The following is a 15,081-nucleotide window of genomic DNA, read 5'->3' as shown; positions in this document are numbered from 1 at the left end:
TTATATTTTTTATACTACAATATATAAGGTACCAGAGATGGCAGAAAGCCACAAGTTTGAATCTGGAGTTTTTCTTCATATTATTTATCAGATATCTGCTAATATTTATCACTACTTACTGCAGGTGTTTTCTCCTAAAGTAAGCAGAAACAATATTTGTTGGAAATGTTTTGTCTTACGTATATTATTGAGTGCAATTGTCAAGTGACTTGTCCATGTTCTATTGGAAGCTGGTAACTGTGGAGGAACAAACTCCTGGGTGCCTGTCTCTGGCTGATTTCACCTTTGCACTAATCAATTCTACCCCTGCCTGTTGGGAAAGGTTGCTGGTATGGAAGCCTTCCTATCTGGAACTTAACTCCTAAGATACCCTGAGAAGAATTATCATTCTTTCTTTTTTATAGTCTCAGTGTAGCTGAGATTGTGGGCCTCTAAACCTAGTGAATTAATTGTAGTCTGGTATAAATATGTGAAAAGGCTTATTGCTCAAACGGTGAAAGTGTAAGGAGGTTTCACTTTTCAGTAGCTGGCAGCCTTCAGCGTGGCAAGCAACCTGTGTGGGCAACTTCTGTATCTCCATAGGTTCCCACTATATTTTATACGTTTGTTGCCTTATCAAACACATTGGCTACTTGCCTGAGTCATAAAACACAATCCATAATTTTCTAACACCGAGGTAGAAATTTCAGCATTGTTTCAGACCTATGCTAGTTACTTCTTATGATCTGACACATACCAGAACTTCAAATTCTCCCATCAGTAAGTAAAAAGCATTCACCCACTTACTTGCTGCTCAGGCAGCGTCTCAGTGAATATGAAGCCCCTCCTCCACAAGTACGTGAACATTCACTCCATGAACCCCAGGCATCCCACAGTGAGTCTCGGTCTTCCTCTGAGCGAGCTGTTCTGGAGCTCTGAGGAGAGGGAGAGAAAGGAAGAAAAATCAGGAAAAATCAATTCAAGGACAACAAATATTGTTGCTAGCTTAACCTTTCTTTTTACTGGATATCATTGCGGTCATAGAAGACACAAAATAAATCTGTTCTCTGGCATTCCCACTGGTTGGCATCTGGCTTTTGTTGTGAGGGTTTCTCTAGGAAGTTGATTCCATCCTTTGAAAGTCATTGTCTCAGCTTGAGACTGGTATTGATTATTATAGAAGGCAAGGTATTTTTCCTGGTTAAAAGGAAGAGGGAGGAGTATTGTAGACATTATAAATTGTACTTCAAAGTCTTGTTTCTCTGTTAGAAACTATGATAGGCATATTAAAAAGTGCCTTCCAAGGCAATATTTGGGAGAAAAAGAATCACAGCGTAGTCAATCTACATGATTCAAACACATTTAACATAAGGTTTTCATACATTCACTATCATAACTTTTTCTCTGTCTAAAGATCTCCTATATGCTCTCTGGATTCCCTAATCGTGTTATCTCTATTGTTAGCTGCATTGAAAAAAGAGAATGCATGCTAACTTAAGAGCTGGACTTCTCTTATGCCAGGTGCAGGCTCAGACAGTGCTATCCCTAATGCTAGCAGCACGGCCCAAACAACTCTGTAGAGAGGCAGCATTGATGGAATCAGAAATGCTCAGATCTTCTGGGACTGACTCATGAATGTGCAGCACTACCTGTCTCAGATAATGCAGTCATTCACATACCAACATTTCACTTCCTTTCATGCAAATGTACCTCACAAAGAGATCTGTAGGGACACAAATGATTTAATAATTTAGATAGATATTGCCCCTCATGGACAACACGGTTTTGCTGAAGGAAATAACACACAGAAACATACAAAGGTGCATGGAAAATACCTATGCTTGATGGGGACCAGGAAATGTGCTCAATCAAAATGTGGCTGTGGGTAATCACCCATTGAATACTGCATTTCTACTTGTACTTGGAATAAATGAGGAGACAAGAGAAGAATAAAAGGGAAGCTTTGGTTGTATATTTTCACCAGAGAAAAAACACCAAATATCATTGCTAGCCCTTGTTAGAGGCATCAACATTAGCTGTCAACGCTGAGGTATTATTTGAGATAAAGCAGCTCAACACTGAAATCATTTCATCTTCACTGAACTTGTGTAGAAGTTTTGTAATGAAATCTGAGCAGTTTCAGTATATACCTGTTTAATGAAGATACTGAATTTATCACACACAGCTGAGATACAAAACTGAACACTCTGTGTCTGCAGAGCAAAGGACTATGTCTGACATATTACAATATGAAACGTGTGTTAATTCGGATCTATCAAGAGGTTAACCATTTTGTTTATTTTTAGGAGCCAAGAATGCATTATACAGTCTAACCATTAACACTGAGAGAATTTTCCAATGTGGAAATCATTCAATCCTGCAAAACTTTGCAAGGTCATTGCAGTACACTCACTAGTTTCACCTACGATGCTGAATAAACAGCCAGGCATAAGACTAACTGAAGTGGAAGCCTGTGGCTCTAATTAGCTGTCTCTATGCTCAGCTCAGTAATGAGGCCAAAGTCTCACACTGAATTCTTTTCTCCTGTAAACAGAAAGCCAGTAATCTCAGTGTTGTACACATTTGCACCTTCTGACAGTCATTAATTCCATCCATCTGAAGAATAAAAACATTGCCAGTGCTGTTTGTATAGTCCCCTGGGAGTCCTCTGCCCTGAAGTGAGTCATTAGCTCACAGATCAGTACTTAGCTTACTCAGGTTGACAGAGTAATTATATTGTTATATTAATTCCAAAAGCCTGATACTACTCTCAGATACACTGGCACAATAAATTAGGAGTAACTAAATGAAAACTGATCATGTTAAACCTGCATTAAGTGAGCTCAGACCGTGTGCCAAATTAGCAAACTTTTATGGTTAAATAGTTTAAAGGAAAGAAAATTAAGATGTGTAGGACACATGTCTGGCTACTTTCTCTTCATTCCCTCTCTTGGCATTGTTTCTTTCATCAAGGCACAGATCCTCCCCACAAAACACCAAGTATAGCTATTTCTTTTGACGCGATGAGTTCAGCGAGTGGCAAGGGTCACGTGCGAGATGCCAGCAAAGCAGCACACCAGACTGTCCACCCAACTGGAACTTCATGGCATTTCACAATAAATGTCTGCTGCACTCCTCACATTAATGCTCATTTGCCCTTCAAAGGCATGGATGCTCCTTTTTAAAACCAGATTATGCACGTTAACAGGCAGATATGCAAATGCCACATACATACAGTCCTTTTGGACTTCTCACACAAAGAAGGCCAACCCTTTTGAATCCTTTAGGATCTGGTTGAAAGCATGCTGAGGTTGAGACTACCAAACAAACTACAGAGATTCAGGAGCAGAACTTTAAAGACACATTGAACATTAAAAGATAGATTGAAAATGGGAACCAGCACAATTCTTAAAGATTTTTTTTTATTTATTTTTATTTAGTAATCAAATAAATCCTGTGAATGAGAAGGAAGTTAAACAGGCAAAAGGCAAGCTTTCCTCCAGCAGCTCTGCTGAAGTACCTCCACTCTGATCCTGCTGCCCCATTTTTGCAATTTTGCCAAGCAGACCTTACCAGCTGTGCTGAATAACTTGATGATTCTGTGTTGTGACCAGCCTCCATTCTCAGTTTGCTTAATGGCACGCAGTTTGTAATGGCATTTTAAACACATGCAGTACTTCCTTCTGCAGGACAGCTTTTGGAAGATAGTTTAGATATGTAATTGAACCAGTTTTACATTGCTGTAACATTCAGTATGAGGTAATTTTGCTTTGGATCTACTGATAGGAAAAAAAAGCCTGAATTAATTTATTCTGTGACAGATAATACTTGATTTGTCTTCATGAGTATACAACAATGATTTGACACTCAGTTTATCTTACCTTTATTGAAATGCAACATGATTTCAACACAATAATCGCAAAGGGAAATATAAAATTTAAGGTAAAATAAGTGATCAAATTCAGAATGTGGCTGATCCTCACAGCTGCAGAAGATCACATATGCAACAGTTTTACAGATGTGATCCATCATCTAGATACAATCTCATTAACATTTACATGTGAGACAAGAAGAGCAACATGCCAATTTACTGAGTTTCTTTCAGCTGTTTCCTAAAGTGTATTTTTAAATGACAATTTCTGTTTGCACTTTTAGTCTGCTAAGAAGAAAATGCATATCTATATTTTTAGTTTAGAAGGAACTGAATATCTTCAAACTGAAAATGAGTTCTTGCCCTGATCGCTTAGCATTAGTTGAAAACCCAGTCAAAGACATAATTAAAAAGCATTGCAAGGTAAAGCTGCATGAACCAAGTAGTCTTACCTCATCACAAATTATAAGCATCAGCACAGCTAGACATTCTAAAGGTCCAAATTTTTCTGAAATAAATTGTACTCCCACCCAGAGGAGAGCCATGTGCCTGTTATTTGCATTCCAAGATTTGTTATAAGACCTATATATTCCCAGAAACCATGTGATCACAAGCTGGAACAGGCTCCAAGTTTTCTTTTAACAAGTGGAATAAACATAATTCATTTCAACTCAATCCATGTTTAATGTTAAAGAAAGTAGAAGTGGTTTTTCCTCCTGTGAACTACACAGTTAAGACTGAGCCTGAAATTCTAGCAATGCCTGAAAAGCCATTTTAAATCTGAAGAAGATTATGGATCTACTGCAGGCTTAAAGAATATATACCATTACCAGCTAAGGACACACTGTTAAGCACAGACTTTTCAGAAGTAGTTTATACAACTAATTAATAGTTTCTACCCACTTTCAACAAAGTTAACTAAACTGAAGAATTTACATTAAAAATGTTCATGATGATAGTCAAGAACATATCACTTCTCTGTACTACAAGAACTGCTACAGTACTCCTAAAAGCCCTAAAGCTCTTACCATAAAGGGCAAGCAGAGGAAAAAAATGGGGAAAGGAAAAAAAAAAAAAGCAGAGGAAGGTACATGCCTCTAAAGCTGCCAGGAGCAATGTAACCACCAGCCAAAGCTTGCTTTAACTAACACTTCCCTCTTACATGTCTTTTATCCATGCCAGAAGTACCCCAGGTTAGTACTTCTCTAAATGTCAGCATGCACCAAAGGAGCAGAATGCAAATGCTCATCCAGTCTGCTATACCCTACTACTGATACATAAACAGCTTCCTTCCTTTTTCTGTCCATCCTAGGTGGATCTCAGCCTCAGCTTCCCAAGATGTACCCACCACTTTGTTCTGATGCCTACATCATCAATGGTAGAAATGTCACCCACTGAAGGCAATTTGCTTATAAACGACCTACATAAAACAAAGAAGTCTGCTAGCACTAATCAAAATTAGCTTGCTCTTTATACCTCATTACCCTAATACACACTTAACCTGAGGGTGATCCTGCAGCTACCACCCAACAGAGCAGCTGCAGGGGAAAGGGGGCTTGAGGATGCCCAAGGAGTTCTCTAGGGAGAAAGAGAAAGAACACTATGCTTTTGGACAAGAAAGCATGAAGAATCATGTGTACAAAATGAAAGGATGAAAAAAATGAACTCACTGTTAGTGGATCAGGCATGCTGTTGAAAATGCTTACAAAAAAAACAAGGGGGGGGGGGGTTAAACTATGAGCTGAACAAAGAGATTTTTAGAATATAAACAGAAATAGTCTGATATAATCAAGTAAGCCTAAAAGAATTGTATCCAATTTTATAGTAAAAAAATAAATAATAAAATACAGTATCAGTGGTTAACAGTAATTTCTGAATTTATTAAAGAGTTGTCAAGCATACATATTGTATTCAGACTCTGAGCTGAATAATGGTCCTTTCCTACCCTCTCCACTAACACACAGCACACAGAAATCATTTAAACCATCTGGAATAGTATGTGAAAAACACAACAAGTGTCACACATCCTTAAATCACAACAGCTGCCTGGCCATCCAGGAGCTGCATCCCTGATGAGAAAACCATATTTCTTCTAAGAGCATGTGTGTACACATGTGTGTGGGTGCACAGAGGGAGAAACATGAAAAGTAGCAAAACCTCTGTTCATATCCTGATACCTATAAAAGCGGTTCAGCCTTAAGAAAATAAATCTCTTAGCTGCATACTGGAATTTAATTTAAAATTTTGTTTGGAACTGGAGTATCCCTACAGAATCCAACTATTTGTCAGTGTCACACAGAGAGGAGTGCATATAAATGCAGATCATGTTGTTTCATTGCTCCTCAGTTACGAAGGATTCCAATCTGCCTCCTCCTTCAGCAAAATGCTGCTAAAGTCATATTTTTCAAGCAACCAGTATGCTTCCTAGATTAAACTGCAACATAGATAGTGAAAACTGCAGTTAACCTGTTGTTGGACTAAGGCAGTGATATAGAGTTTAAGCCACAGTTATTTCCCAGATGATATGCACCACTGGGTTTGGTTAAGAAATTTAGATCATCTGGTTCTTATCATATCCCCACTGTTTAGGGGTATGATGAACTGTCAGTGACAATATGCAAGGCTCCTCTGAGGCCATTGCCTAACTTGTCTTTTGCTACTGTGAAAATGATACTAGAGACCAAAAAAAAAAAAAAAAAAAGAAAAAAAAGGTATTTTCCCTATTATGTGGGCTTTCTGCCCTTCCTTTTCAGATACATCCAAATACATCCCAGTATGAATTCTTTCCAAACCGTACATTCTCCCTCTTTTGAGTAATCCTTGATCATCCTTTGATGTTAAATTGTCACTGAGGTGAAACTGATATACTGAGGTACTTCACAGTGTACTGAAATGCTGTTTGTATCGAACCACTTATCTAGTGCTCTCGGCACTTATCTAGGTGTGTAACAGCAGAAGACAAGTCCCTTATCCCTTTTTAGGAAACATTTCAAAACTTCAAACAATGTAAATATATGGTTTGTAAGATTTCATTTGCACGGTGTTGCATATCTTTGTTGCATTCCATCCAAGGTAATGGATGGATTACAGTTCAGATAGGAAACTGCTTGGAAATTTCTGTCTTTTAAAGGAAGGCAAGACAGAAAAAAATCATGGCCAGTTGAATTATTACTGGTATTTACTGTCAAACAAAATGTTAACATGCAAGACTTTTCTGACTAGCTATGGAAACTTTCCTGAGCTATTCTCTTGGAAAAGTCATGAGTAAAATATCTAGACATGTCCAGTTTGCAGTGCACAAAAAATTATTTTTAATGTATCTAGGCATGAAGTTGCACATCACTTTAAACAGTACTGTATGTCTGAAGCACATCAGCTCTTCCATTACTATGCTGAAGAAAGGTCTTACCAAAATAAGCCTTATCTTGTGAGGAGAATAATTCCCTGGAAGCACCAGGACTCACCATGGTAATATTCACCCAATAGCCTTAGCAGCATATCCAGAGATGGAATAGGAATGAATGGTGACCTATTTTCTTTTACCAAGAGGGCTGCTTCAGGGTCAGGGTGAATGAACGTTGCTCAGCTGGTGTGATAGATAGTTTGTGTTCCTGTTGTCCTCATCATATTCCATGTAAAGATGACTTCACCCACCAGAACTGCCAGCCAGCCACCCTGAGGGAGGACCACACAAGCCAGAAAAACCTGCCTACCCATCAGACATCCTTACTAAAGGAAAGGGAATTTTGCTCTCACAGATGTTAAAAGATGAAAAGAACAAATTCCCTTCTGCCCAGGCTGCCAGAGCTGTCTGCTGCACCTGAGATGCTGAGTGACCATGGCTGCAATTGCTCCTATGATTAACTGCACGCTGTTTCCTATAACCAAATAAAAAGGATGCATGTTCAAACTCCTACTAAAATATTGTATTCTCTGGTAAGCAACCTGGAAAGAAAAGTAGCTGCAATAAACATCGGAGCTTTTGAGGTGTAAGTGGGTATCCTACACTGTCTCCTCTGCTCCTGAAGCGCAGCAGCTCTCTCTGGTCCGGTGTGGAGCTGTGAGCAGAGTACCAGCTCACTTGCCCCTGGCTTCCAGTCTTGGAAATTAACTGAGGAATTTTTGCCTCCTTTGAAGTTGCAAGACCAGGCAAAAGGCCTGTGAGAGGATCATGAGAATATTTCCTGTGGAAAATCCCCGGCACAGAAAACTCTAGATCTGAGTGACTCCATGCCCCAAGGAAGGCACTAGCAAAGATGCACGCGTGCATGAGGGCATATCCTGTACTTTGGATAATTACTTTATGCTTAGAACTTGGTACTACAGACAAATGGGCCAGGATTTTTTTTTTTTCCCAGCCTTTTGAAAAGGAGTAAACAAAACAAAAAAATCCTAATCTTTTTCTGTGTTGTTTTTAATTTACCCTTTCTTCAGGATCTAAATCATCTATCACTTAGAATAAATGGGGTAAGACACCTTGATGAGAAGGCAAGAACAGGAAATCTCTCTAAGATCCTCTTTAAATTTTTCAACATTTATTCTGCTCCTGCGAGCAGAGTCAAGGTGAAGAGCTATAGATGGACAATTTTTCTTTACTCTGGGGGAAGACACCCAATAGACAAACTGCTAGCTCAGTTCCCAGGGACATAAGTAAAAATTTGCTGTGGTAGTCCGTTTTGTTCCTTTTTGTCTTCTCTTAAACATCATAGCTGTGCAGGGCAGGCTTATTACTGTGGGAACAGAAAAAGGGAAATTGATGGCACCTTTTTCCTTTTGCACAGGAAGGCAGAGGTTCAGGTAGGTGGAAATAACTATATATGACCTGACATGGTTATTTCATAAGTAATAAGGAGACACAGTGTCACAATGAACTCTGATCTCCTGAAAACAGAATGCCTGTAATCTCAGTATTGTACTCATTTGCACCCTATGACAGTCATTAGCTGTGGGCATCAAGTGTTCTCTGAAGGACAAAAGCATTGCCAATGCTATTGCCATTGTCCCATGGGATTCCTCCTGCCCTCAAGCAAGTCATATAGCTGTACATATAGTCTTTTAAAATGTATCCTCATGACCCATAATAGGGAGTACACAGCTTCTAGTCTGCAACAAAAAAGGGAAGAAAGGATAAACAGTTATGTCAGTACATTAAGAACTAAACAGCCATTCCCAAGGCTGGACTGGAAGTTGTATCCCAGGAGAAATGTGCCAAACATGAGCTCATTTCTTCAAAAAGGGCAGCAGCCAGCCAGGGGGGTTGCTGGCAGAGGATGGAGCTGACACCATATCACTTCAACACGCTGCACGCTGCGCTCCCTATAACATTTTATAACGGTGCCTTGTAAAACTCAGATCAGTCCTATCTCTCACTGCAGTTACCCATATGAAAATGTACACCAGGGGAGCAATGAGAATACAAGAGCTCTCTCTTGCTTTCACAGACCCAAGTTACAACACTCTGTTGTATTTAAATCCTGCTGTGCTGGTGTAAACACCAGGCATGGGTGATCCAATACAGAGCAGGTCCAAGCTGGCTCAACCTCAGACTTGTCGCCTAATTGACTCAGAGCAGTTTTTGGGGCTAGGACTGTTTCAGACGCAGGGTGGGTGAAATCACTTTCCAGAATTCGGAACCCACCCAACAGCATGGGTTCAAAAGTACATCTTGCACTCGAGGACTTTGGGTTTGCCTTCCACGTAGGAAGGACTGGGGGTGGGGAAGGAGCTGAGAGGGGTACACAGAAAGGAAAAGAAAGAAAAGAAAAACTGTTGTCTGTGACAATGCCTGCTACATGTTTTCTAAGTGGCGAGACATGAAAGCTGTACGCTGGCTTGGCTGTGTCTTTTGGCCTCAAAAAGAAAAAAAAAGGTCCACACGTGGCAGACAGCCCCATTTCCATTGGTGAAACATTGTCTCCCCCAAAGAGTCAGGGTAACATGTTGCATAAGTGTGTATTAGCCATTTGCCTTTGGCTGAGTAAACTGACTTTAGGCTTCAGATATTCATCCAGAGTAAATCTCTGCACATGCCACAACAGCTAACCGTGACTCCTTTTATATGCATCAACCCCCACGTGGATTGGATTGAGAAAATCTGGTTCTGAAAGTCCAAGCTAGAAGACCCTGTCATGTTAACCTAGAAGGAAAAAGGCCTGTCAGCCCCAGGGTGGCTCAGCCTCCCCTGCAGCAGGTGGGAGCAGTAAGACAAGTTGCCATGGGTTATGAGAGAAGATGGCACTCTCTGGTCAAGAGGCATTTCATGGAAGGGAGGAGAACTCTCCAAGGGCTTGTGTAATTTCAGATAAACACCCACAATTATGAGGTTTATTCAAAATAAATGAAGCCTCCTCTCCTTCTGATGGTCTGCCATCTCACTCAGTTACCTCATGGAGCTGTGTATGTGTTTATTTTCACAACAAGAGGCCATATAAGGGGTTGAAACATTGAACCTCAGTGGAGGCAGGAAAACTGAAAGGTAAATGTTTATGTAAAAGAAGAGAGAGTAAAAGAGAGGGAGAAAGAAGAGGAAGGGAAAAAGGAAGGAAGGAAGGAAGGAAGGAAGGAAGGAAGGAAGGAAGGAAGGAAGGAAGGAAGGAAGGAAACCAGAAATTATGTGGAAAGCTCAAGATCTCATGTCATTGTCACAACAAAAAAAAGGGAAGACAGGTAAAGAAAGCTCACAGGATCTTTAGGAATTAATTGTAAATCTTAGGTATCATCTAACATATTTATTCTCTCTTAATCACTAGCAATTGATTTCAAACTAATGTAGATGTTTCTTTAAAGATAAATGCACTTAGTTTTTAAGAGTTTGTAGTACCAACATGCATGAATTTTCTCAGAGTACCAGATTTTTTTTTTCATTATTTTAAATTGTTACAAAGATGTAAAGACTGCCAGGTTATAAGCTGTTGCTGCTGTCATACTGGCCTCTCATATCACACATAATGAAAAAAATGTTTTCTTTCCTCTCACCAAATAAAAAGAAAGACACATCCACATTTTGGAGCCAGCATGCTGCACAGAAGAGGCTGTGGCATTCCCCCCCTGCCAGTCTTCATCTCTGGTAAGATGTGGTAAACCACTCCCTTTTGCCCTGCTGCTCACCAGCACTGATATGTGGTTGAACTCATTACAGACCAAGACTGCTCAAGCTTGGAGCACCAGAGCAGAGTCTTACAACTCAAGCAGGGGATGCTTAAGTTTCTAGATTCAAAAATTTCTATTGAATTACATCCTCAAACCCCCCTTCAGAACTTTCATCTTTAAAATGTGGCCCTGGATACACCTTTAAGGAACACATTGTTGATACCACAGTAACTTGAAAATCCCCCACTCTCTTTTTTAAACAGGAACTATGAAAATGTCATATCCAAAACACGTCCGCAATCATAATCCATCCACACACCAAAATGAAAAAGAAAAGACAGCCATGGGCTTGTTAAGGGCAATTATATTAGCCCTCTACGACAGATGCTTTTAACAGTCCAGACTGAAAAAAATACAGGGATTTAAGTAAGTTAGTAAGTAAGTAAGTAAGTAAGCAAATAAATAAATAAACAAATAAATAAATACATGAACCACCAATCTGATGCCAGCACCAGAACAGTAGGAGACCTTATTGCTTCGTTTATTCCTTTTCATTTCTGTTTCTGTTGATATATCACAGGATCTGAACAATACACTAACAAACTTCAAACAGGCACTGAGATTATATCCAACAAAGCTAGAAGAGGAAATATGACACCCCTACAGAACATTCATATGGAAACAAAATGAGTTATATTTATTTTATGGGACAGTTTGAATTTATTATAAATTGCCTATAATTTCCTGTCTCATTTCTTGAGCACTCTTGGAATTTATTTCAGGATATCTTACGTTATCACACACACCCTTCCCTCAGCCCTTACACCCTCCCTGCTGAACCTGCTCTAAAAGAAGTCCCTGAAAGGCAGCAATCTCAGGGCAGCCTCTAGACGGTTGAAGCTCTGGAAGAAATTCCATAAAGGCAGTGAAGATGAAACTGGAAACAGTGTGAAAATTAGTGCACTGAAGAATCAGGAGCATACCACTTTTTTCTCTGCACAAATAGAAGAAAGAACACTCCTGTGAGATATATCCAAATAATTGACAGGTGGCAAAACTATTAAGATTTCAGCATATGCTTGCCTTGGAAGCAGAATAAATCTCACAAGCTACCTTCGCTGCTTTCCCTCCCCCAGTAACCTGCCTATATTGCTTCCCAATTTCACCACAATGTTATCTACTTATACAAGAAATTTGGAGAAGTTGGGCTGTGGCAGCAAAGAAAAGAACTTGCTCACATGTGAAATAAAATTCTAATCAAGACACTTAAAGGAAAAAAAAAGAAAGGAAATAAACTGAGAGTTAGTAATCTTGGATATGGTGTCATCTCACTGTCAGTGAAGCAGAGTCAAGGTTCTGGTCTACAGTAGTCTTCAATATGTACATTCAGACTCAGGCCATAACAAACTCACAACACTCAGCAAAGTTGTTCTGTTGAAAATAAGACAAAATGGTCACTCAGGTTTCACCCAAGGATATTCATGACCAGTGTTTTTTGGATACATTTTAATTGCCCCTAAGCATGACATTTAAATACCACATGAAAAAGCTCACAACAAAAGCAGTTATGAAGTGAAAAGACTGTAGTACAAAATCTGAAATTCAATATACCATTATCGCAGTTAACAGAGGCACATTAATTTATATAGCTGAAAATTTCGATCTGAAATTTCATCTGATACTGTGCTTATGAATCTTATATTTATATTAGGAGTTATTTTAAGAATAACATTTGCTACTTCCAAAAAGATGGGCAAAAACTTAAATGCTGATGACTCCATACAACTGTGGGAGAACCTTCAACAGAGACTGATAAAACACTGCATACAATCATCTTGAAAGACAAGTAAAACATGTGAGAAAGTCATCTTTAAAAATGTGATACCAACTTAAAAAAAGTTCTAGTATCTATAATCCCCAATAGACAATCTTCTCTTCATTTCCCTTTTGCATATCAGCCTTTTGTATTTTTTTTTTTTAAAAAAATACAAGTCCAAATATGTACAGTGAATCTTAGCATACATGATAGCAAATCTCAGGCCTGTGATGAAACCTAAGCATTTCTTGAGATATAAGGACATCTGAATGATCATATTGCACTAAACATTTAGCATGACTGGGCTATGCTCAACACCCTACAGGGCCAGGAAGCTACAAAAGATTTTACAACACTCCATGAAATGTGTACCTCTTACCTTCTCCAGTTTTCCTGAACATACGCTGAAGGATTAGGAGATCAGAAGGCTGGAGCACCTCTCCTGTGAAGACAGACTGAGGGAGTTGAGGTTGTTCAGCCTGGAGAAGAGAGGGCTTTAGGGAGACCTTATAGCGGCCTTCCAGTGCCTAAAGGGGGCCTAAAGGAAAGCTGGGGAGGGACTCTTTGTTAGGGAGTGGAGTGATAGGACAAGGGGTGATAGCTTTAAACTAAAAGAAGGTAGATTTAGATTAGATTTTAGGATTTAGATTTTAGATTTTAGGATTTTGATTTTAGATTTTAGGAAGGAATTCTTTATGACGAGGGTGGTGAGGCACTGGAACAGCTTGTTCAGAGAGAAGCTGTGGATGCCCCATCCCTGAAAGTGTTCAAGGCCAGGTTAGATGGGGCTTCAAGCAACATGGCGTAGTAGAAGGTGTCCCTGGCCATGGCAGGGGGGTTGAAATGAGATGATCTTTAAGGTCCCTTCCAACCCAAACCATTCTATGATTCTATGATCCTGTTCTATAAGACATCCAAAGTCCAAAACTGGTCAGCCCATCTGCTGATATGAAACAATGGCAATGCCAAGGGAAAATGTCAACCCTTCCTGTACAACAGCTAGGAATAAGTTGCAATTCATACCAACATACAGCATTTTGATGAAATTGAATGGTTCACAACTTTTGATTAGTTACTATCCACCACATGAGAAGACTGCTTTCATAACTGTTCCTAGCTTGGGCTAGAATGGGTTCCCTTCTCTTTTCTTTCTCCCTGTCCTGACACCACAGCATCTGTTGGATAATGCATTTTCACATTTTTTTCCCCCTGCAGTTTCCCAGTTTTTATCCATGTAATTGCTGCCTGTACAGCTCTGACTTTTCTTACAACCATCAGAAAATAGCTATGAAAATCAGCAATAGAGATAACAGGACTGCCTGCAAGTTTAAGAAGACAATCCCATAACAGAAACCATGAGGATATATTTGGATAACTAACAGCAGAGTTAAAAAGGATACAGTTTTGGTTTGCTTCAGCGAAAATTCAGTTATGCAGAGATTGATAGCCCTCTCCTGAATAACTATTAATCTGGGCATATAGACTACCTAGGCTTCACATTAACTACTGATCCTTGAGAATTTTTAGCATGTGAATTTATTCAGATGACAGATCTATGACTACAGGTGACTGTACTCTAATCTTCAGACCTTCTATGGTGTTCAGTTCCATAGTTTCATTATTATTCCTTGCCAGACCTATGAATCTAGCAAAAGTCATTAAAAGAAATTGCACCTATCTTTAGTGACACTGATGTAGAAGCCCAACAGCTCAGCAGCCTTCATTAACTACTATTCACTTAAAACCAAAGGAAAAATAAAATGCTATCACATGATCTTAGTGCAGCTTCTGCAAGCAGTCTAACACAAAGTCCAAGAAGCCTTGTCACTTGGTAAAGAAAGAGTAAATAAATGATATACTTAAAAAAAACACTCTGAAGGAGGAGGTAACTTAAATAAGTCCAAACACAAAATTCTAGATTAAAATGTGAAGAAAGTGATGAATGTATACTCTTAGTAGCATTAGATGTTCATGTAAGCTGTTGTGTCCTTTATAGATATGAATCATCCAGAGTATGGTGGCACTGGTGATAAACCACAATGGTGAGAAAATTTCCACCCTTTTGCATGAATAAATCATGAGTTTGTATAGTTAAGCTATGAATTTCAGTGCATCCTTACCCTACTTCTCATAGACATATGCCAGTCTTCTCATAGACATATCTATGCACAAAGATGTGCACACTTTGGACGCTGTACTGGAAAATCCTTCTCTGTACAGCTATAAATGTAGAAACAGATGAGCAGACATACTGCAGTAGGTATACCTATCTACACATGAAAGGAAAAACTGTCAAGCACTGTACATTCAGATGTAAACAAGAAGC

General features: G+C 39.3%; 1 protein-coding gene across 5 annotated transcripts in view; it reads right to left on the bottom strand.

The window, feature by feature from the left end:
• ADAMTSL1 (ADAMTS like 1) overlaps window positions 1-15,081 on the bottom strand; it is a 476,605-nt gene that overhangs the window by 183,340 nt on the left and 278,184 nt on the right. For all 5 annotated transcript variants that reach the window (XM_040540933.1, XM_040540934.1, XM_040540938.1 and 2 more), the window contains one exon: window positions 787-914. In XM_040540933.1, the coding sequence (XP_040396867.1) occupies window positions 787-914 (128 nt within the window). The remainder of the gene's footprint in view (window positions 1-786; window positions 915-15,081) is intronic.

Source organism: Cygnus olor, chromosome Z (assembly GCF_009769625.2).
Source record: "Cygnus olor isolate bCygOlo1 chromosome Z, bCygOlo1.pri.v2, whole genome shotgun sequence".
Taxonomy (NCBI): Eukaryota; Metazoa; Chordata; class Aves; order Anseriformes; family Anatidae; genus Cygnus; species Cygnus olor.
The sequence above is the reverse complement of the archived record's forward strand: the minus strand, read 5'-3'. Positions and strand labels throughout refer to the sequence as shown.